The sequence below is a fragment of the Typopeltis vanoorti genome, chromosome 18, assembly GCF_054136105.1.
Source record: "Typopeltis vanoorti isolate ZY-2024b chromosome 18, IOZ_Tvanoo_1.0, whole genome shotgun sequence".
NCBI classification, from domain to species: domain Eukaryota; kingdom Metazoa; phylum Arthropoda; class Arachnida; order Uropygi; family Thelyphonidae; genus Typopeltis; species Typopeltis vanoorti.
The window spans coordinates 39643050-39667315 of record NC_143566.1 but is presented as its reverse complement, the minus strand read 5'-3'; the positions used below and the strand labels follow the sequence as shown (position 1 = coordinate 39667315).

The window sequence follows — 24266 nt, the reverse complement described above, 5'->3', positions numbered from 1 at the left end:
TATAAAGATATACATTTTTGCTTGTTGAGATTTCCATAAAGAAGCAGATAAGAAGACAAGGATCAAACCTTGGCAACTCATTGAAATCGAAGAAAGATTTGACTTGGATTCTTCTGGAGAACCATGTGGTGAATTTGTAGCAAATGGAAAAAAATCAGAACTCCATGGTAAACTCATGAAGTTAAAGAAGCAGAAAAAAACATATTGAAAATATCATTGTGTAGGCTTCTTTGAAGAGAGGACATGTTAGGAATATGTTTTCTTGTATTCTTCCACAAAAATTAAGTATCACATAGAATAGGGTCAAAGCTGTATAACTGAGAGGAGACCTCGACATAGCCTTTAAAGGAATGCAGAGAACCGACCAGGGCTTCTGACCTAATGTCCAATCCTCACCTTCTTGTGGTGCACCCTGTTAGGTATCTGCTTGGATACTGAACGACGAGGATGGGCTAGCAATTTGTGATTTAGCTGACCAAATTGTATTCTTATTTGTTAAACCAAAATAAAAAATGATGGTCCAACATGACAAAATTTCATGCCGGCTGGGGCGTCGCCCGTTTGAACAAGGCCCCCCGTTGTTTTCGCCAGGGAACCAGGTGCGAACAGTGAAAAGTCAGCTACTGGAACAAATCTGAAAACAAACCCCAACTCAACATCACCAGAGTTAAAGATCGGTACTATCAACATAAGAAGCTTGAATGGCAAAGAAATGCGGCTAGCTGAGGAATTAGATAAGTACCAGATCGATATAATAGTGGTGACCGAAACAAAAAAGACAAAAACTGGTGAGATCTTCCTGAGCAATAAATACAAAATGTTATATTCAGGCAATGACAATAAAGGAAAAGAAGGTGCAGCCATATTATTCAACACAAAATACAAGGCTAATCTTCTTGTATGGCAGTCACTCTCAAGTAGAGTAATGTGGGCATATATGAGAATGGGGAACCGGACAATGAGACTTATTTGTGCCTATGGTCCCACAAAAGGTTCTACTGAGGTAGAAGTGAAGGAATTTTTTGAGGCTTTAGGAAAAGCAACTGACACAATGAAAAAGGAAAAGTTGGTCCTTGTTGGGGATCTAAATAGCAGAGTAGGAAAGGATTGTGAGATATACAAAAATATTTTGGGAAAATTTGGAGAAAAGAGCAAAGTTAATAATAATGGCAAATATCTGTTGGATTTTTGTTGCTCAGGACATGGACTGGTTATAACTAACACCATGTTCCAACATAAAAATGTGCACAAATTCACATGGAGAGAAGAGGCAAGGAATAAGAAAAGTCTCATTGACTATGTTATTGTTGATAGTGATGTTTTTTCCCTGGTGCAGGACACCAGAGTGTACAGAGGATTTGAAATTGGAAGCGATCACTATTTAGTCTTGAGCAGGATAAAATTGAATTTCATATTGAAAAGAATAACATGTAAGAAAGTTTTAAAGCGAATAAAAGTTGAGCAACTCTCAGATGTGAACTGTAGACTAAAATACACAAAGATTATTGAAGAAAAAATGAAAGGGTTTGAGAACAGGAATCAAACCTTGGAGATTCAGTTGCAAGCCTTGAAGAAAGCCCTGATTGATTCAGCGACAGAGGCATGTGAAGTTGTCTGCAAGGATAGAAAAATTAGAACACCATGGTGGACACAGGAAGTTAAATAGGCAGTGAAGGAAAAGAAGAAAGCATTTCAAAAGTTGATGGCAAATAAGTCAGCTTGTGCTCTTAGAGAATACAGAGACAAATGCAAGAATGCTAAACACTGTGTAAAAGTAGCTAAACAAAAGTCATGGGAGGACTTTGGCAAGAATACAGAAAATAAATATCAAGAAGGTGGCAAAATATAATGGAGGAAAGAGTGCTGTAAAAGGAGTTAGAGATACTAAAGATGAAAACGAGAGAAAAAGATATCCTTGAAGTATGGAGTAATTACTTTGAAAAACTGCTAAATGAAACAAGCAGTGATGATAGCACAGTGGTAAAAAAACACTGACCAGGCATGCAGTCAGGAATACATATCCCTGCTTGAAGTAGAAAAAGCCATCAAAGGCTTGAAATGTGGAAAGGCAGCAGGAGTAGATGATATTCGACCAGAAATGCTGAAGTATTGTGGTATAATTGTCTTACAATGGCTGCACTGCATAGTTCAGAAAACCTAGACAGAGGGAGGAATTCCTGATGATTGGAGTTGAGCTCTCATAGTACCCATATATATATAAAAAGGGAAATAAAACTGAATGTGAGAATTACAAAGGTATTTCCCTACTGAGTGTTCCTGGCAAAATCTATGCAAGTATACTTGAGAACAGTTGAGAAGCATTGTGGAAGAAAAGCTTGGTGAAGAACAAGCAGGATTCAGGCCAAATAGAGGCTGTCAGGATCAGATCTTCAATTTACGACAAATAGTCGAGAAAGCATGGGAATATAACAAAGACCTGTATTTAAGTTTTGTCGATTTGGAAAAGGCATATGACAAGGTGCAAGGAGAGAAGCTATTCAAAATGCTACAGTTACATGGTGTCAATGGTGCATTATATCAAGCAATACATTGTCTTTATTTGAGTTGTAAGTTGGCAGTTAGAATTGAAGGAAGTACAGGAAGATGATTTAATGTTAAATGTGGTGTGAGACAAGGATGTACATTATCCCCTCTGTTATTCCTTATCTATATGGATCACATTATGAAGGAAAGTGGTATTAAACATGATATTAGAATTGGAGATGTTAATGTCAGCTCTTTGCTTCATGCAGATGATGTTATACTTCTAAATTAATCTGCTACAACTCTGCAAGATTCTCTGACTAAATTGAATAACTGTTGTAATCGATATGGTATGAGGTCAGCAATAAAAAAAACAAAGACAATGAAGATAGGCAGAATCATTGAAAATTTCAACTGCATTGTGAATGAGAACCTATAGAACAACTAAAACATTTCAGCCACTTAGGCATGATTTTTAGTGAAGATGGTAAATTAAATATAGAAATAGACAACATAATCAACAAAGCAGGTATATTAGGAAGTCAATTGAATAAATTCATATGGAATAAGAGAGAAATTAAGCAGAACACTAAATTAGCTGTATACAAGACAGTGTTCAAACCAGTTTTAACTTATGGATCTGAGAGCTGGGTCAGAAGTAAAACACTTGACTAAAGACTAGAGACTGCAGATATGAGAGTCCTGAGAAAGATTATAGGCATGAACAGATGGTATCAATGGCAATATCATATTAAAAACGAGGATATTAGGAAAGAACTTGACATTGTCTGCATCCAGGAATGCGTTAGCAGAGCTAATCTGAGGTGGTATGGTCACCTAAATAGAATGGGCTAGGAAAGATTAGCAAAACAAATGTTCTCTGCCAGGTTGGCAGCAAAACGACCCAGAGGAAGACCAAGATATAGGTGGATTGATATGGTAGAAAGTGCCTTAGACGATAGAAATATAAGATGTGACAATGTTGTAGTGTTGACAACTAATAGACTGATTTTGAGGAAAATTGTAGATAGGAAGTTAGTAATGATGTAATATTTTTCATGTAGTACTATCATATCCTGTACACCCTTTGAGGGTACATGGCAGGAATTTGATGATAGAATAAGAAAGTATTTTTTTTATTATTTTCTCAACTAGTTTTGTGAAATTATTTTATTTCACTTCATCAGGATAATTACATGAATAAACTGAAAAACTAGGAAACAAGTGATAATAGTTAATATCTCTAGTGAAAATATTTCAGCATGAATAATAATGGAAAGCGTTCATTTGCTATTGCACTGTCTGCTCATTTGTGGCTTGCTGTATAGTATTGGTAGATACAAGCGTGTCGTGGTGAATTAGGCAAAACTTAATGTAAAATCATCCCTTGTTTTTTTGTTGCACTGTAGAGGATGTTTCACCATTTCCGCTGATTCTTTCTTCATAACAAAAACAGTAATATGGAGTACTTTTGTTTGTAAGCAGGTGGTGTTTCTTTAGTGGTGGATGTGGAGGTTTAGGAGGTTTCAAATGATTAGATATCTTGTTGTTTGGATTGAAAGTGACATCTATATTTTGTTCACAATGCAACCTTTCTGGTTTGCCTGTGACTGATTGCATCTGTATGTGAGAATCGTTGCTCCTCTTAGGTCTTGATTTTCCTGTTCATCTGATTATTTTGTAGGTTGAAGTGGGTTTTTTTTGTTCAGTTTTCAATTTGTAGCCATTTTTGATACTGTTACCAAATTTGAAGATTACATCACCTACCTCAACAGCTGTCATCCTCAAATTAAATTCACTGTTAAATTAGAAACAAATAGACCTTCACTGTTTTGGGATACACTGCTTGAAGTAGTATTGTAACTCTTGGTTCCTTTTTTTCTATTTTAGTGGAAATTCTGTAAGCAGCTCTCACGGCTTACAGAATTTCCTGGTAAAACATTCAAATTCTCGGTCTATAGAAAGCAAACAAATACAAGACTTTACCTACATGTCACAACCCAGCACAAAAAGATAGGCACCATTCATTTCTGATGCAATAGGACTTATAGAATTATAACTAACATAGAAAAAGGAACCAAGAGCTACATTACCTGAGTTTAATCCTCAAAAAAAAAAAAAAAAAAAGTACAACTCTAACAAGGAATAAGAATTTATAATAGTGACATGAAAACGAATAAAAATATCCTTCATGTCTGGAGTTGATAGATTACTGAATGAAATGAGAAGTGACAAGAATAGTCGAAAGGAATGCAGTCAGAAGCACCTATCAATACTAGACTAGAAAAAGACATCAGAAATGTGGAAAGACTGTTCAAGTAGATGATATTTTACCCAAAAATTTCAAATATGGAGGTACAAAGCCATAGTGTAGAATTGCAGGTGATGGAAGATGGAGATCTCTACTGAGCAGATGTCAGTAGAGCTCTGACATTACCCATCTCTAAAAAGGGAAATAAACCTAAATTGGAGAGTGGTGAAGATTTTTCCTTACTGAGTATTCTAGATAAAATATATATGCAAGCATAAATTAAAGATTCCAAGACGTTATATTCTTGGTTTAATCCTTTATCCAAGTGTAAACAAACAGTTTTGCATGTAAAGTGACTTCACAACTGAGCTACTTGTCATCATCGCTTTTCGTTCGCGCATGTCCACACATTTTACTTCTGTAACCGATAATCCCGCTGAATAGGTTGATTGCTCTTTATTCCTGATAGTCAAAAAAGCGTGTGTTCACAGGGCTGGTTTGCCTGCTTTGCGGGATCAAAAACCCCAGATAAACTGGCAGAAAAAAAACCCACGGTCCATGCCCAAGACTGGCTAACTTGGCTATGGGTGAGGAAAATCCTTACGCTCCTCACGTCATCGACGGGAATCGAACCTAGGACACTCCTTCCCCAGGCATATGGTTGCGAAGCGCAAAGCCACTAGACTAACCGCATGGACGGGCTACTTTTATATAGAGGTTAACGACTTCACATCAGTTGCCTTAGTATCTCATAATGCAAAACACATATCCTTATGGATATGTATAATGCTATTGATTATAGGAAGGGCCACTACCCAGACCAGTTTGAACCTTTATTGAAGTGTCATACTTCAATAAAGGGCTACTTTTATATAGAGGTTAACGACTTCACATCAGTTGCCTTAGTATCTCATAATGCAAAACACATATCCTTATGGATATGTATAATGCTATTGATTATAGGAAGGGCCACTACCCAGACCAGTTTGAACCTTTATTGAAGTGTCATCAGTGGGAGTCAGACCTAGAAGTGATACCAAGATTGAAGAAGTTAATGCAGAAGTCATAAAACTTTCAACATCTATGTTTAATCCAGAGTATTTTAGTAATAAGGTATGACACCTTTTGACTATTTGTGTATGGAAATAGGACTTCTGCATTACTTCAACCTTGGTATTGCTTCTGGATCTTTCTCCCACTGATGAGACCTCGATAAAGGTTGAAACTGGTCTGGGTAGTGGCCCTTCCCATAATTCATAACATTACACATGTCTGTAAGGATATGTGCATTGCATTATAGGATACTAAGGCAATCGATATGAAACCATTAGCCTCTGTATACAGGTAGCCCAGTCGTGAAGTTACTTCACATGCAAATTTTGTTTGCTTACATTTGGATAAAGGATGAAACCAAGAATATTATTTCTTGGCATTTTTAATTTATAGTAATAAACAAGTGAAAAAATTTTCAAATATACAAGCATACTTGAAGATGCTAAGGAAAATTGTAAGAAAAAAAACTTTAAAAGACGACAAGCTGGGTTCAAATTTTGTCTTTAAGACATAGTTGAGAAATTATTTTGAATATATTCTATATTTGATTGTTATAATCTTGAGAAGGCAAATCACAAGGTACTAAGAAAAAAGAGGCTCAAAATGCTGCAATTACATGGTATCGAGCAATGCTTAAACTTTTAGTTGTTATTCAGCATTTAGAATTGAATAAATTCTGAAGATGGTTTGATGTGTACCCTTGTCTCCCATTTGATTTAACATTATCTCCGCTGTTATTCATCATCTATATGGATCTCATTAAGAAGGACTTTGACATTAAGACTAATATCAATATTGGAAATATTCAACTCATCCGTTTTTTTTTTTTTTTTTTTTTTTTTTTTTTTTTTTTTTTTTTTTTCCCATGTATCATACTCCTAAAAATCATTGTGCAGGATTCTTTAACTAAATGGAATAACTACTATAATGAATTTGTTATGAAAATCAACAATAAAAATCTATTTTCACTAAAATCTAAAAATAATAATTTCAGGCCCCTATCCACCATCAATCCCAGATCTTTTACAAATCTCTGTCTGAATTAATCAATGTGTACTTCAGTGTTGATCTCTGAATTTCCAAGGTTTATTTCTTATTTTTAAACTCTGTTATATATTTCTTGAATAATGTTTGTATATTTTAATGTACATTTGACCTCCAAAAGCTTCTCACCTTTGATTCTTTTTAAAATTCTTAAACTTGCCCCAAACTAAATGATGATCACTTCCAATTTCAAACCCTCTGTTTACTATTGGGTCCTCAACAATAGTAAAGCATGGCTATCAACAATAACATTGTCAATGACTTTTCTTATTTCATTCATCTTCTCTCCTTCTCTCAATATGAATTTGTGCATATTTTTATGTTGAAACATAATGTTAGTAATAACTAACCCATGTTGTGAACAGAAATGTAGCAGCCACTTACTGTTATTATTGGCTTTGCTATATCCTTAAAATTTTCCCCAGGATATTTCTATACATTTGGTAATCATTTCTTATTCTGCTGTTTAGATCCCCAACTTTTAATTTTTCTTTGTGTAAGATGCTTTCTCTAATGCCTCAAACTTCACATCTTCCTTAGCTTGAACCTTCTGTAGGACCACAGACACAAATAACTCTCATTGTCTGGGTCCCCATTCTGATATTTGCCCACTTTACTCTACTTGATATATTGCCTGCCTTTCAAGAATATTATCTTCATATTTAGTGTTGAATGTTATAGCTATTTCTTCTTTTTCCTGATTGTTATTTCCCGAATATAACAATTTGTGTTTGTTAGTTAGAAAGATCTCACCTGTTTTTGTCTTTGTTTCGGTAACTGCTGTAATTTCGATCTAGTTCTTATCCATTTCTTTTGCTAGTTCCATTTATTTTCACATTTGTGCTTCTTATGTTGATTGCACCAATCTTGAACTCTGCTGATGGTGAGTTGATGTTTATTTCAGTAGCTGACTTTTAGCATTTTGCCTTGTTCCCTGATGAAATCAATGGATGCCTTCTTTAAATTGGCGATTCTCCAGCCAGCATGAAATTCTGTCATGTTGTAACAGCAATTTGCATTATGGTTTAAAGGCAATAAGAATACAATTTGGTCAGATAAATCCCTAGTGTGGTACACCCTGTTAGGTATTTACCTTGTTCATTCAGTATCCAGGTAGATATCTAACAGGGTTGTACCATGAGAAGGTAAGGATTGGATATTAGGTATAACCCTTGGTTGGTTCTCCACATTTCTTAAAATGTTATGATAAGGTCTCTTCCCAGTTATCTAGCTTTGATCCTTAAGCCACTGAAACTACATGCGTCAAAGATGGTAGTGACACGTCTTTCTCTAGATGGAATCTACGAAGTTTGTTGTTTGTGCAGTTGTCACTTTGGCTGGACTCTATTATTACACAAGTTCATTACACTACATAAATCTGTTCTTGCACATTTCAAGGACAGGTGTCACTTGGAGGGGCAGGGATTCTTTGTTCAAATGCCAACTACTAGCAAAAGTATATGAAAATATGGATCTTTATTTAAAGAAAGCTTGAATGTTTTATTATGCTGCCCAGATCTGTTGCAGTGAAGAACTTGCTGTATGAAAAATTCAAGAACTTGAGTAAATCATATGAACTAAAGTGATATAAACCTGAATTAATTATAATAATTAACCAGTCTCATATTAATTTATATATACACAGAATTACATTCTGTGTATATATAAATTAATTTTATCTCACTAGTTTAAAAAAAAAAAGCAGACTTAATTAGTACTAATATAGTATCCTGAACATCCCTTGAGGGTGCATACCAAGAGTTCGATAATTATCCTTTAAAAAAAAAAATCCTACATTATAGTTGCACTTCTATACTACATGACTTTTGTAATATAATTTGAATCATAGCCAATGCATCATTTATCTAGATGATCGTTGTTTTGACAGAGTTATATTGAGCTACTTGTGGAGTATGAAATGTGTTGTCCAATATTTAATGCAAAATCATATATTTCAATGTTAACGATTTTTGCTACCTGAACTATTAAACTGGAATTGATTTTTTGCAGTGGTTGTTACTTGGTTGTGCATTTCATAATTTAATCATTTGGATAGTAAAATTTAATGAAGTTAAATTTAATTCCACTGAATGAAATTATCTCCAGTGAGTGAAAGGCTCATTTAGGGAAGTCCTACATCATCCACACCAGTTATCATTTCTTCTTTTAAACTCATTCACACTAGATGCAGTCACTCCTTTTAACATTCAAACTATTCCTCTCACTCACCATTCTGTGAGAGAAAAATCTAGCTCTCATTGCTTTCTTAACTGCACACAAATTTTTCATATAATGAAAAATTTCATCAATTAATATTCTATAATACACTTTTAGAAGTTTATAGACATCTGTCATATCACTCCTCGTTACCCTTTTTTGCTATTGTTTACAGCCCCACCTGCATGGGACTGCAGACAATAGTAAGTGGGAACTATGCGGTTCCCGCTCACGAAAAGTTGTTAGTAAACCTATAATGCATTTGTACCCTTGGTGTGCTAAGGAGTTTTTTTTTTTTTCTATTTTTATCAATTTTATATATAGTTTTGTAAATTTTTAAATTTAATTTTTGCATAGTCTGGAAACCCCTGCTCTAGAGATTGAACATGGAACTTTTTTAATCCACTTCAGGCCTTCAATCTACTCTGCTCACACCAGGTGATTAAATTCATCTCCATCCTAAACTTTGTGCACACTTTCCATAGTATCTTTATCTTCTCCACAGAACTCACAAGACCAAATCTGTCTAGAATAGTCCAAGTGTGGGCATATTAATGTCTTATCCTTGCATATCAATGTTTGCTTCAGCATTGTAATTATTCTCTGAGTTGTATTTGCAACTTTTGCTATCTGACGTTTGAACTTCAAATTCCTATCCACCATAACTTCAAGATTCCTGGCCTCTTCAGCTTCCCCAAGAATAATCCCACAGTATAATATGCTGTTGGAAATCTCAACATGCTGAAGTGCTTAACTTTACACTTATTAACATTGAGCTGATGGCTATTATCATTTGCCCAGTTCCAGCCTAAACAAATTATTCTGTAAATGCTATATATCAGTAGTAAGTCTGATTTCTCTACCCATTTTTGCATTATCATGAGCTAATAGGTGAACATCTCCTGCCAAGTCCTTCCTAATATTAGTAATGTATAGATTGAACAGCAGCACAAGGACTGATCCCTGGGATATACCTTTGACTAACTTAGATCATGCAGATTATTTATTTATTTAGCATATGACTCTTATCAATTTCTATATATACATCATTTGCTAGATAATAAACAGATGGAACTATTACATAATACAGAAAAAGGCATCTGGCTAATTCACACCCATCACTTTCTGATACCTGTTCGTCAAACACCCATATTACCAAGTCAGTAGTTTACATTCAAATCTCATATTCTAGTTTATGCAACAGCCTTGTATCCTATCATGTATCTTGGGAAAGCCTAACAGTATCTTGGTGTAACCATTCTTTTTATTCAATTCAGCCATAATAACAGTATTATTAAATAAAAGCAAATTGCTCAAACATTTGTCATGTATAGTTTGTCTGTCTGCACAATTGTGTATATCAGTTCTTACCAACTTCTCTAAAATGTGCACCACCACTCCAGAAATAGTGAGAGGTTGGTAGTTAGACACATCAGTTTTTTCACCATCCCTACTAGTGGAACTGTCATACGTTATTTCCATTCTTGTACGATCTTTCCTGGGCTTGAGACTTAAGTTATATAAACATCTCACTGACCTAGCCCTGAAGTTGTTTTTATAACTTGGGTCTTCCTAGGTCAGTACAGCATGATCATTATTGCTAACTGGTGGCAGAACAGTCATGTCCTTAAAGATCCATTTGGATGCCATGATTAAATTGAATGCCCTTTGATGTCAAGATCATTCTTTCATGCAATGCTTGGGAAGGTTGTCTGTTATTAACCCAATGAATTCTTCTTTTTTATATCATGAGTTTAATCTGCAAAATGAATGTTTAAATATTTTAATTTAAACATTCATTTAAATATAATAATGATTACTCATTCATATCGATCAGGGTAATTTGGCATTACATTTCACCATTCCCAGCATCTTGAATCCCCAAGTCATTAGTAACACTCCACCATATATTTCATCTTGTTAGCCTCCACTTCCCACTAGATGACCTCGAAATCATTGCCGGATTGGACATTATTATTATTGCTTTGAGTTTCTACCCTGACAAGACTTAAATCAGCTAATATCACTAACAATAACCCACCACCACCACGTTTCTACCTCTTCAGATTTTCTAAAAATACTATGCCCTTTACACTTGAATCTAGTTACTACCTCTGATTGTGAAGGTAGGTTTCACTAATGCCAATAATTGCAGTCTACGACATATTTACCAATGCATCAAACTCATCATCATCATCATCATCATCAAATTCCTGACATGTACCCTCAAGGGGTGTACAGGTGGAATGAATCTCAGCATTATGTACCATGAGGCACAAAAAGGATAAGTAGTCCATCCTCTTGGTTATAACAAGCATGTCTTCAGTCCTATTAATCTTGCATTCACAAGATCTTTATGACTGGTCTTTCTAAAGAAAGTGAGCACACCTCTTTATTCCTGATATTCCTGGCATTTGTCTATTGATTTTTGAAAACTGAAAGTTGCCCAACTGAACCCAGTTAGGCAACTTTCTCTTTCCTGTTCAGCACTCTGTCTGTATTCAAAATATACGGATCCATCCCTTCAGATTTAATAACCATGCTTATTGCCATTCATATCATTGCCATGTTTCCATAACTTACCTACACATTCTTGCTGTTCCTTTCATGATTATCTAGTTCCCCTAACTCTCTGCATTAGGTCTCACCTGAATGAATAATTCCTCCATGCCCCTTGATGCCAAATCCATTTGAGTGCAGGCCAATGATTGTTAGTTTTTGCTGCTATCAAACTCTCTCCACACATCTATAAAACCATTTCATTTCTGATATTTTAAGGATACTTGTGACATAAAGATTGTATAATATAAGCACATAAACACAAACACTCAGCTATGTCTCTTCCTGGAGTTTATCAAATTCCCTGCAACTGTGATATCTCCTATTTTGGACAAACTGGACGTTCTGTAGAAAAAAGAATCCAAGAACATCAATCCTCCATTCATCACAACAAACCCGAAAAATCTGGATTGGCTCAGCATGGGATAGAAACTAGCTACAACATCCTTTGGTCAAAAACTCGCCTCTTACATAGATCTTGCTATAAATTTGAACGTTTATTCAAAGAAAGCATAGAGGCCTTACTCCATCATCCTAACCTTAATCGGAATGACTGTATATCTGTATCAAAAACCTGGGAAAGTCTAATCAGGATAACTCATTAATTCATATTAATTTTGTTATTGAAAATTATTGAAATTATTAATTAATATCTTTATTTCAATCATGTCTCTGCTTAAAAATATTCCCTTTAATATTTAGTGATATAACATCACACGGCTTGTTCTATTTTAAATGATCTAGTGTTAGTATTCCAACTTGTATTTTTTAAAACTGTTCTTGTAGTGCCACTGAAGATGGTCTGCAATTTTCAGACCGAAATATTTTGCTAATTAAATATCTTTCTTGTGTGTACGTGCTTATACAACCATTTCATTTCTTCTATGCAGTCTCAACACTGATTTATTTGCTATCATAGTCCTCAAGTCAGTACTATCACACCTTGGCAGTGAAAATACTAATTTTCACCTCTGACTCTTTTAGAAATCCTTTCATATCCTCTGTCGCATTGTATTTAATATTGCTTAAACCATTACTTCCTACGAACACTACCATCTGTTATTTTTCTTCCCTGTTTCTCTGTTACATTTGCCATCTTTAATTTCTTTATTTTCCTGGGAAACTTGTAGGGACTCTGCCATAATGCTCAAAATTAATGACTGAATTGCCATACCATATTACTTAAGCTAATTGACTTATTATTTTACCAACTCTTGCACTTTCTTGCCTCTTGTTGTTTTGCTTATTTTTGGTATCATGTACATTTTTTTAACCATTTCTTGACTTTTTCTAAATTTGATTGTCCAATAATTTGTTTCAATCAGGAAATCTCATATGTCAGCTTATCCTTGTTTATTATCATCAGTTTTTGTTATTTTTTGACACTAATTATTCTCACACTACCAACTGTTCCCCACCCCCTCATATTATTTTAAGAATCATATGTTTCCATTTTGAAGTTTGTGAAAGTAATTTATGTGCAGTAAATCTTCCTTAACTTGAATTTTGTGTTGAATTCTGCAAGTAAAGTTATTAAATATGTTAATGTAATTTTACAGGAACACAGTGTCCTGCTGACTGGAACACCACTTCAAAATAATGTAGAAGAGCTCTTCAGCTTGTTGAATTTTCTTGAACCAAACAGATTTGCTTCAAATGAAGCATTTTTAGAAGAATTTGGAGATTTGAAAACTGAAGCACAAGTAGAGAAATTGAAAGCAGTAAGAACATTAGATTTTATTCATCTATTTCAAAAATATTGTCATTATTATTAATATTTTAAAGGTCACATTTATATTATATTATCATAAGTATAATAAATTATATTTATGTATTCAGATTTTTAATTTCAAATATAAAGGATCCAAGTGTTTGATTTATTTGAATCAGTCGGTATTCAGTTTATACAATCATCAGTACTTATCTTTTACATTACTTAGAAATATGCCAGGTAATTAACCATTGCTTATCTTGCATGCAGAGGTATGTGTGGATGTGCATACGTATCCACACATACCTCTGGACATTTGCATAGATCAAGAAACAACCAATAGCTTTGATATTTCCTAAGCATTTGACTAGGTCTTGTATACTTGTATCCTGCACAACCATCTATATTGTAGCATCTCTGGTTGTCCCTTCGACATGATGGGCATTCTTCTTCCTCCAACTTATATACAGGCCAGAAGTATTAGGAGCATCCCCCCCCCCCCCCTCATACTACTGACTTTCTCTTGTACACCAACAACCTCACTTACTTCAAATTGTTTCTGTAGCCTTGCCAACAGTAGTATACACGTATCTCTTCATATTCAGTACTGCTCAATAAACCCAAAATATAGATCGTCACCTTTGGAAGAGATCACCCTTGATAGTTTTAATGCAAGTTGCACTTCTTTCTCACAACAGTGAACTCTTTTTAACCTTCCAGTTACCTTTTTGAATATCCAATGAACAGTTAGGATCAGACATCTTTTCTTGGAGTAATACTTATGCCTGAACTTTCCTGAAATGGACTTCTTTTGCTCCCAGTGCTACTTCTCTTTTGCAACTGCTTTTTTTTACAATATCAATCAACCACAATATTGTGGTTGATTGATATTGTAATAGTTTTAGAATAGTGATTTTAAATTTTCCTTTATTTAGCACATCCATTTGTGGTTGAGTGAATTTCCTCATCATGATGTTAACTAAATTTTTATACTTCCCATATTCTTTGCTCTTCTTCTGATGAGGGGGTTTCCTTATTCTCTATACAACCATTGTAGGGTAAACCAAGTCTGGTTGGTCCTGGAGCAAGCCCAGGATAAGTTTGCTCATGCAGAAGGCAGTAAGTGTCCTTCCTCTCTGTCTGGAGACAGAGTTTATGGCTTACTGTGGTGCAGGAATGCCTTAACTTCAGAACACGTTATTGTTTAATGGATAGCTGGCAGCTATGTGTGACTCAATGGAGAATGAGAGCTTTGGCATTGAGTTAATCTCTTTGCCCTACATTTTCATTATGACTCCTTTATTTCAAATTTATCAGTTGCCTCACAAGCCCAACTATGTTCAGAAACTGTAGAAACAGCAAATTATAAACAAAGAATAAGAAACAGTAAACAACAGACACGCGTATCTTTTCTAATAACACATTCAAGTGGCAGAATATTCTGTTTGGAAAATGTCACCATTCTCTATCCAGAAGAGTTGATGGCATCAGCAAAATCATATAAAAAATTTCTGGTAGATTTCAAAGCTCTCATTCTGGAAAAAGCATGCAAGAAAGTTACCCATGCTTAGTATTTTCCCACTATTTGGGTGAAACACTAAATATGGTAACTCTCAATAAAACAAGTATTCAAGTGGAGTTATATAACAGCAGAAACTCATTGATGTTTCAAGAAAAGATTTTCTCCAAATTAAAGGATTGAGGAAGTGATCAGTCACAAGAGATGAATTTCTCATATATAGGAATGGTAATCTGGTCTTAATATTTGATATCATCCTCACATATGATATACCCAAATCTTCTACTTTGATAAATGCAGTTATTTTGAACTATCCACTTAGGCTATACATCTGAAATCCTTTGAGATCATTCATGTTCTCGAAATATAGTTATGCTGAGACTGCTTGTTGTAATACCACAAGAGAGAGAGATGGTTGTAGTAGAAAATGGCTCTAATTCCACCAGTGGCAGTAAAGGATATAAAAACATGAAATTATCTTCGTTTTCTTCTCATTACTCTTATATCTGAAGATTAGTTAAAAAAAAGAATAAAAAAAGCCAAATGTGCTAACTATGATAAACCATCCAGCTTATTCCTGAGCATATCAGAAAGAGCATAAGACTATTCAGAATATCTGAACAAACTGAAACAATGATTACTAGGAGACAACAAATAAATTTACTACAAAAACATCCACTAGAAAATCATCTTATGCTTGAGTAGCTCATGGTTGGGGGGGGGGGGGGGAGAGAAACAGCTATAGCATGTGATTTGGTCTGCTTTTTCATTAGAATGCATTGTCTTCTAATGAGCATGGCCTCATTTAAGAAAATACGCTGAACCTGATCCAATTACACGAAACTATTAATGAAAAAAAAAAAAAGCTGCATAACCACTGGAAAAGAAAAATCATCAGAAAAAAAAAATGTTATACTTCCCATATTCTTTACTCTTCTTCTTCTGATGAGAGGGCAGAAATTAAAAAAAAAAAATTAAAATACCTATCATCTTAGATGGAGTTTTATGACATCTTGTACATTTTCCCTGAAGATCTAATTATACCTAGGAATCCACATTTTTTTAAAAATGTGGATTCCTAGGATAAATCCTAGCCTTAAAGGAAAATATCTACCATTAACAACGAAAAGAAGACTTCTCAACATTGGAAAGCAAATAATTAATACATTCCTGCAATAGAATTGTTATGGATTTCACTATCTACATTAATGCATCAGAATAAAGGATGTTCTCTGATTTACCATCATCATATCCCATTGCATTGAGCCCTTGGAGTCCTAATAAATTCTACTTCTTATTATAGCATGCAGCATATACTCACCCGGCCTGGTGGTGATTTATAGTAGAGTGACCTTGGTGGTCTTATTTTGCAGTATTATTCCCATTCTTGTTATACATTCTTTAAATGGCCTTAAAATTTTATGGGGTAGTGCAAACCATAATATTTCAAGGATGATTGTCGAATGCATGCTTTAGTAATAACCTTTCCATTTTATATGTAGGAAGTGGCACATTGGCCCAAATGTTCACCCTAATGTTCTCTTAATATGTATTTCATCCATTTTACTATTGTTTAATTGAGAAGTAGAAAACTAGATCCTATTAAATAACGTATTTGTAAATAAATATGTGCCTGTGTTTGAGTGAACACATTTACCATCAATCAAAATGACTCTTTGATCCAATTTCCATCATCAATAACCAGATTAAACAGCTCTAAAGAAGTTTGCAACAACATCCAGAAAAATGAAGGCATATATACCAGTTAATCACATTCACTGCTGGAACACAGTGACAATATAATTCTTAAACCAAGAGTAGTTGTCAGGCTCCCAATGGGAGGTTTGTTAAAGCATGGGCATTATTTATTATTAAAGTCAATTATTTTCCAGACCAGTCAAAGATTTTAAAGTATCTGACAAATTATGTAATACTTTTGACTAGCCACTTATACAACATCTTGAAAAAATAGCAAACTTTCTTTTATGTTCTCTGGAGAACAACAGGCTTCTCTTCATGACATGACCTAACTTCTGTAAGAATTGTTCAACATTAGGCCATCGATTTCTGACTGGAAACATCTCTTTGGTAAACCTACAAATCAACTACTTATAGCAGTTTTTCTTGACAGGGAAAAAGTATGTACCAGAGGTTGGAGTTCCCAAGGCTGGTTGACTTTTGTCCACCTTGGATGCAGCTTGCATTTAGAATATCACTTCTCCCTACTCTACATTAAAATGAATCAGTCATCAGTGTTGTTTTGCTGCTAACAACTGTCTCTGTACTATGCAATGAAAATTAAATCCCTCCCAGACCATCCTTTGTAGACATCTGTTACATTGTGCATGTTCGTTCTGGAATTAAGAACACAAAATGTAATGTGTTAATTAAAACTTATTTTAGATATTTTGTGTGGACTGATTGATGTCACAGAGACATCTACAGGAAGATGAAAGAACAGTGGGTAGATGAGATTAAAAAGTTTGCTGGAACTCAGTAGCATGGGAAACTTTCAGCAGTGGACAGAATATGGCTGATGATGATTCACAAAAATAAAAAGACTTAACTCTTAGATCTAAGAACTAGTTGCTGTTTTCAAACACATGGCGAAAAACTGTCACAAAATGGAACAGGAAAGTGTGAAATATCACATTCTCATATGCCATAAATAATAAACATACTTATTACACAAATGACTAGTGTACATGTATATAGTAGATATTCTTATGTGTGCAGTCTTTGGCATGGTGACTGCACATGATCCTGTAAGGTCAGTCCCAATAATTGCATATTTTACATTGAAATCCCTAGAATTAAGCCTAACAGTCAGTATAAATTTCAGAGCTGACCATATAGTCTAAATATTGACTTGAAAGAAATGGAAGAGATAAATGTAAATAATTCATACAGTAAAATTGGGGTTTGATGTACAAATGATTATTTTTAAATGTACGTGTGCTCATGTCAGTTTAACGGTATTGAATTAAAAAATTAAAAAGAATAATAAGAAAATAATTACTGTTTAACTTATTTGCTGGATATAATATAACCAAAATATCAGCAAATAAATTAAATGAATATTAATTATTTTCTTATTATTCTTGTGAATCAATGTCATTAAACAAATTGACCTGAACTGCCAACACATAAGCCTTTCTAATCGTATATGAGCTCACGTGCAGACTGCAGAATTCAGATCCTTTGAATGTAGTATAAGATACAAAATTATTATCCTTTATGTAAGTAGTTCTGGATAGCTGCTTAACTGCTAGAAAGAATTTTTGATTAAGATTCTGAAAAATTAACACACATCTTTTATCTTAGTAACATGCTTTCAGATATGGTTTGGTTTTTTATTTTTTCTTACATTAATTATGTATTTACTAGCTTTTAAAACCTATGATGCTACGAAGATTAAAAGAGGATGTGGAAAAAAGTTTAGCTCCTAAAGAGGAGACAGTGATAGAGGTATTTTTTTATAGTTTTTATTTTTAATATTTCAGTTATCTTTTTTTTAATGCTTTCAGCCTTATTGCTTAAGTAATAAGAAAAGTATTATTGTCACTTATTTTATAAATTAATGGTGTTTGGAAGTTTGCAAGAATTTAACTTGAAAGTGACCTATTTACCTTTTTTTTAATATTTTTTTATTTTTAATATATTTTCAGTTATCTTTTTTTAATTCTTTCAGCCTTATTGTTTAAGTAAGAAGAAAAGTATTATTATTATTGTCACATATTTTCTAAATTAATGGTGTTTGGAAGTTCAAGAATTTAACTTGAAAGTGACCTGTTTACCTGAAACACAAAATATGGTTGCCAACTTGCTTTCTAAAGCTATGTAAGCAAACATAAAGTTACAAATGATGTACATCCTATTAAGTTTTTTGCCATTGGAACAGCCTTCCAAGAAATTGATAAAAATGGAAGAAAATTCCAAACTGCAATAGTTAATCTACTTGTGAGAAGGATGTATTAAATCAGTTTAGAAGAGAAAGAGAGTTAAAGAGGTAAAAGAGGTCTGTTTCAACTCTTGCTTCAAGACAGATATGATCAGAGAAGAAAAGATAAACTAGGAAGAAGCCACAGGACCCTATAAACTTCTGAAGAGAAAGTCTACTTTAACATATAAGATTGTTGATGTTAAATATCCAAAAAAGTTTAATCATAGCACTGTATTATCAGGAAATAGTTTATAAAAGTTCCTCATGGATGAACAGGTGACAGAAACTTCTAAAATTTCATGTATATGTAAATGAACTGGTCTTAGAGAATAATTCAAGTAACTGCATTTATAACAATGTTCATTAGTGATTGTTCTCTAAGACCATCTTCCAGTTATAAGAGAACTTAAATTTTGTTAGTGAAACAATAAAATAATTCTTGTTTTATGTTCTCAGTATGGGCCATTATGTGATACCTGCATTAAAATTCAGATATCCTTCTTCTTCTTTGAGTGCCATCTCCTATCGGAGGTTGGCGACCACCTTGGCAAATTTTGAGCGATCCTCAGCCACTCTAAACAGTCCCTCAGAGCTCATGCCAGTCTGATGTCTGCCAGCCAAGATTTTCTTTGTCCTCCTTGTCCTCTTCCATTTATCTTCCCCTTTATAAGCAAATGAAGTATTTTATATTTTTCATTACGAAGTTGGTGACCAAGATACGCAGTTTTCTTTCTTTTTATAGTATCTAAGAGTTCACGTGATTTCCCCATTTGTTTCAGTACTTCCTGATTGGACGTTTTTGCTGTCCATGGGATTTTTAACATTCATCTGTATAACCACATCTCAAAGGCTTCAAGTTTTTTTATTGATGTTGTCTTCAAGGTCCAAGATTCTGCACTGTACAGCAGTATAGACCATACATAGCATTTAACCATAAATGCTCTAAGTTTAAGTTGCGGTTACGCAGTGTTGATTTCACCAGGAGAAAATTTTTTCTTGCCATTTTAATTCTAACTTTTATTTCCATTTCTGGATTGCATTCTTCATTTAACCAGCATCAGAGATATTTAAACTTTGTCACTCTTTCTATTTGTTTCCCATTTAAAGAAAGTGATGAATTAAGAATTGGTTTCTTGCTTATGACCATGAATTTAGTTTTGATGACATTTATTTTTAATCCCATTTTTTCACTCTCTTCATTCATTAGTTCCAGAAGATTTTGAAGATCCTGAATATTGTCCACCAGGAGAGCTGTGTCATCAGCATATCGGATGTTATTGATGATTTCACCATTTACATTAATCCCTTCCTCTCTTCCTTTTAAGATTTTTTGAAATATGGCTTCTGAGTATATGTTAAAAAGAAGAGATGACAGCACACATCCTTGCCCTACTCCTCGTTTGATGTTAATGGGGTCTGTAATAATGTCATCAACTTGAACAGATGCCTTTTGGTTCCAATATAAGTTTTGAATGATCCTGATATCTTTACCATCTAAAAAATCTCTTTAATAGTGCAATCATTTTAGTATGTTGGAGTTTATCAAATGCTTTCTCAAAGTCAATGAAGCAAATGAATACTTCCTTGTTTTGATCAATACATTTTTCGAATCAGGCTTCTGAGTATATGTTAAAAAGAAGACATGACAGCACACACATCCTTGCCTTACTCCTCGTTTGATGTTAATGGGGTCTGTAATAATGTCATCAACTTGAACAGATGCCTTTTGGTTCCAATATAAGTTTTGAATGATCCTGATATCTTTACCATCTAATCAAATTCTCTTTAATAGTGCAATCATTTTAGTATGTTGGAGTTTATCAAATGCGTTCTCAAAGTCAATGAAGCAAATGAATACTTCCTTGTTTTGATCAATACATTTTTGGAATAAGATTTGAGAGCAGAAAAGAGCCTCTCTTGTTCCCAAACCAGAGTTTCTAAAGCTGAACTGGGTATCACTGATGGTGTTTTCACATTTTCTATATATTCTTTTTTGAATTATTTTCAGGAACATTTGAGAACATGACTCATTAGGCTGATCATTCTATAGTCATTACAAGTTTTCGCATTTGCTTTTTTAGGTAGCATGATGAAGGGCGACTGTAACCAGTCTTGTGGGAATATTCCTGTATCGTAGACCTTATTAAATAGCTTTACTAATATAGCAATGTTGTCACCTTCTAATAACTTTACTATTTCTGCTGGTATTCTATCAGGGTCTAAGGCTTTACCATTTTTAGCTGAGTTCAGCACACATTCTACCTCTGATCTTAGAATGCATGGACCGTCCATCTGTTCATAAGTATTTTCTGGGTTCTGTCTGTTATCAGAAAAGAGTTCTTCTACATATTTCGCCTATTCTTGTATTTTGTCATCTTTTTTGGATATCATTTCTCTCTTTTTGTTTCGAAGGACACATAGTTGTTTTTTCTTAAATATACCTGAGGTCTCGTTCAGTTTTTTGTGTAGATTAAAACTGTCATGCTTTTCTTGTAGAATTTCAATTTCTCTACATTTTTCATTCATCCAGATTTCTTTTGCTTCTTTGATCTTGCCTTTAATAATTTTTTGAACCCTTTATATTTTGTTTGACTGTGATTTTTATATGATCTGCATTGATCCATGAAAGAAAGAATTTCGTCAGTTATCCAATCTTTCTTTTTTACTGCTCTGTCAGGACACAAGGTATTGGTATATTTCTCTATGAAGACAGATTTTAATTTGTCCCATGATTCATCAACCCTCATGACGTCATCATTCTTGATAAGTGCTATCTCTTGATTCAGATCTTGATTCAATTTGTTTCTTATCTCTGGGTTTTTTAACTTTCCTAAATTAAACCTTTTTTGTTGATGTTTCTAAAGTATAGTTTTCAGTCTAATTTTTAATACTGTCACCAGTAGATTATGATCAGAAGCAATATCTGCACTGGGATAGGTTTTAGTGCTCTTTACGGAACTTCGAAATCGTTGATTAATTAGCAAGTAATCAGTTTGGTTTCTGACTATATTTGTATTATTATCTTGTGGTGATTGTCAAGTATATAGCCTTCGAGATGGTAGCTTAAACCATGTGTTTGTGACTATTAGCTCCTCTTCTTGGCAGAATTGAATAAGACAGTCTCCTCTCTCATTTCTTGTTCCCAGTCCATGTTCGTCAACTATATCTTCACTTCTACGTTTCCCAATTTTAGCATTGAAATCACCCATGATGATGTTAATATCATGTTTTTTTGTGTTTTTCATTAGTTCTTTTAATTGGTCATAAAATTCTTAGATCTTGGTATCAGCAATAGGGGCATAGACTTGTATAAGATTAATATCTAGTGGTTGATCTTTTAGTTTTAATAACATCATCTTATCTGAGTAGGGATGAAGCTCAACAGTGACTTATTGGCATCTTTGTTTAATATTATTTTTAGGTTGTTTTCACTACTTCCAGAGTGGTACATTGTCATGTCATTAACTTGAGTTTTGCCTGATCCTGGCCACCTAACTTCACTCATTCCTAAAATCTCAATTTCAAGTCTTTTCATATCCTGAATAGCATTTCTTAGCTTACGTCCTTCGTACAGGGTTCTGACATTCCAAGTTCCTAGTTTTAGTGAACGCACCATTTTGAGCCTGGAGATTCTTTGCACCCCTGTCCCATTTAAGGGACGCCGGGAACTCGGGGCCATTTGTGTAGATTCAGATATCCTAGAAATATAAAAATTAGAGTTAAATTAAAAGAAGTCATTTTATAAAAGTAACTACTTGAATGTTTGATTCTTTTAGTATGTTGAGAGCAAAACATTTTGAAATGTTATTTTTATCTCTGGCTACTGACATCTTGCTTATGTATATAATAAATTTATTGAAATTACATCTTAGAGATTAATTCTAATTTTGTATTGAGCTGTCAAGTGTTATTGTTATTTGTATCGAGACACATTTTGTTTACAAAATAGCTTCTCACTTATGAAGAAGCTAAAGTTACCACTGTATTATCGGATGTGAATGAATGAGCTTAACTGCAAAAGTATATCCAAAAAGGATATACTTTCTCAGTCTTCTATTCTCTGTCCAATGTTCATACACTGAAGACATAAACTCAGCAGTTTTCTGTTGCTTTTCCACTTCAGAATAGCTGATCGCTTAGCATCATACGTTTTTCTTTTTTTACTTCCACTCATGCTCGGAACAGTAACTGAGCAACTTCTCCAGTCCAATCTTGTGCCTCTCCGCTACAGTCTTCAGAGCTGTATTTGAAACAGTAGTTCTTTTCATAGTGCAGGAAAATTTATTTAATTACAATTTTGTAATGAAACAATCAGAATTTATGACAGTTCTTCATTTCACAATCTTATACACTGAGGTAAGCTCATTTAATCACTTCTGATAAAGAAATAAGTGAAGTTTTAATAATGGATCCATTCAAGTTTGTTTACTTAGGATTCTTAGGACTTTAAATTATAAGTGACACATAGAGAAGACAGCAGCTACAACTCAAACGTGTAATAATATTCTGCACTGATTAATATCATCTTGGTGTGTGTGGGGGGGTACAAGTACAGCGCATCTCTGCACTGGCACTTAGCTTTTTTGATACCTGAGTATGCTAGCCCTGTTTAGAAAAGATCATCACATGTCAGATTTATTGATAATGTTCTTAATGAAACATGTCAGCATATTACTGAACTGCCTTAAGCCTACAAAAATTGACCATCTATACTCACTGTCTGGTATTGCACCTCTTCACATCAGAAGGACAACACAGATTAGATATGAGCAGAAACAACAACTAAATGATGAACAGCATCTTTGTATGGACACCTAAGATTTCCTTGATCTTGGAGGCTAAGATCAAGGAAAAGATTTACTCACTCACTGGAATTGTCGGTTGATTCCATAAAAGCTACAAGGTCAACAATGTGTCGAGAACAATTTCTCGAGGCTCTGAACTTAAATGAATCTCTTCCTTCTGGCTTATATCTAGACTGGCAAAGATGGAAAACATTGAATATACTTTGTCTTGGAATGGGCAGATCAAAGCAGAATATGTCAGATGGGGCTCCATAGACAATGACAGCTGATCATGTGGTGAAACACAAACCATGGAAAATCTGCAATACTGCGTAATAGACATTAATAATATATGTACCCAAGAATATTTAATGCAGTGTAATGAAACAGCTTTAAAGTATATTAGTCACTGGATGAGTGAAATTTGACATTTTATGGTTTTACATAATATTTTATGCAAATAGCATTTTATTACACTCTTTTTCTTTTTTAATATATGCTTTTAATCATTTATATATATATATATATATATATATATATATATATATATATACACACACACACACACACATAGTGCTTTTTTTCTGGCGGTATGCAACGGTACTGAGTATCAGCACCTTTTTTCCTTAAGTTTTTAAAAATTTGCTATTTATTGACAGCAAAATGTATTATGAATATTCCGTTAGGCGGTACTGTGTTCA

The 24266-nt window shown here is 33.9% G+C and overlaps 1 protein-coding gene across 1 annotated transcript in view; it reads left to right on the top strand.

The window, feature by feature from the left end:
- kis (chromodomain helicase DNA binding protein kismet) overlaps window positions 1-24266 on the top strand; it is a 945984-nt gene that overhangs the window by 310943 nt on the left and 610775 nt on the right. The window contains exons 17-18 of the mRNA XM_090408660.1: window positions 13168-13329; window positions 18226-18306. Of these exons, the coding sequence (XP_090264786.1) occupies window positions 13168-13329; window positions 18226-18306 (243 nt within the window). The remainder of the gene's footprint in view (window positions 1-13167; window positions 13330-18225; window positions 18307-24266) is intronic.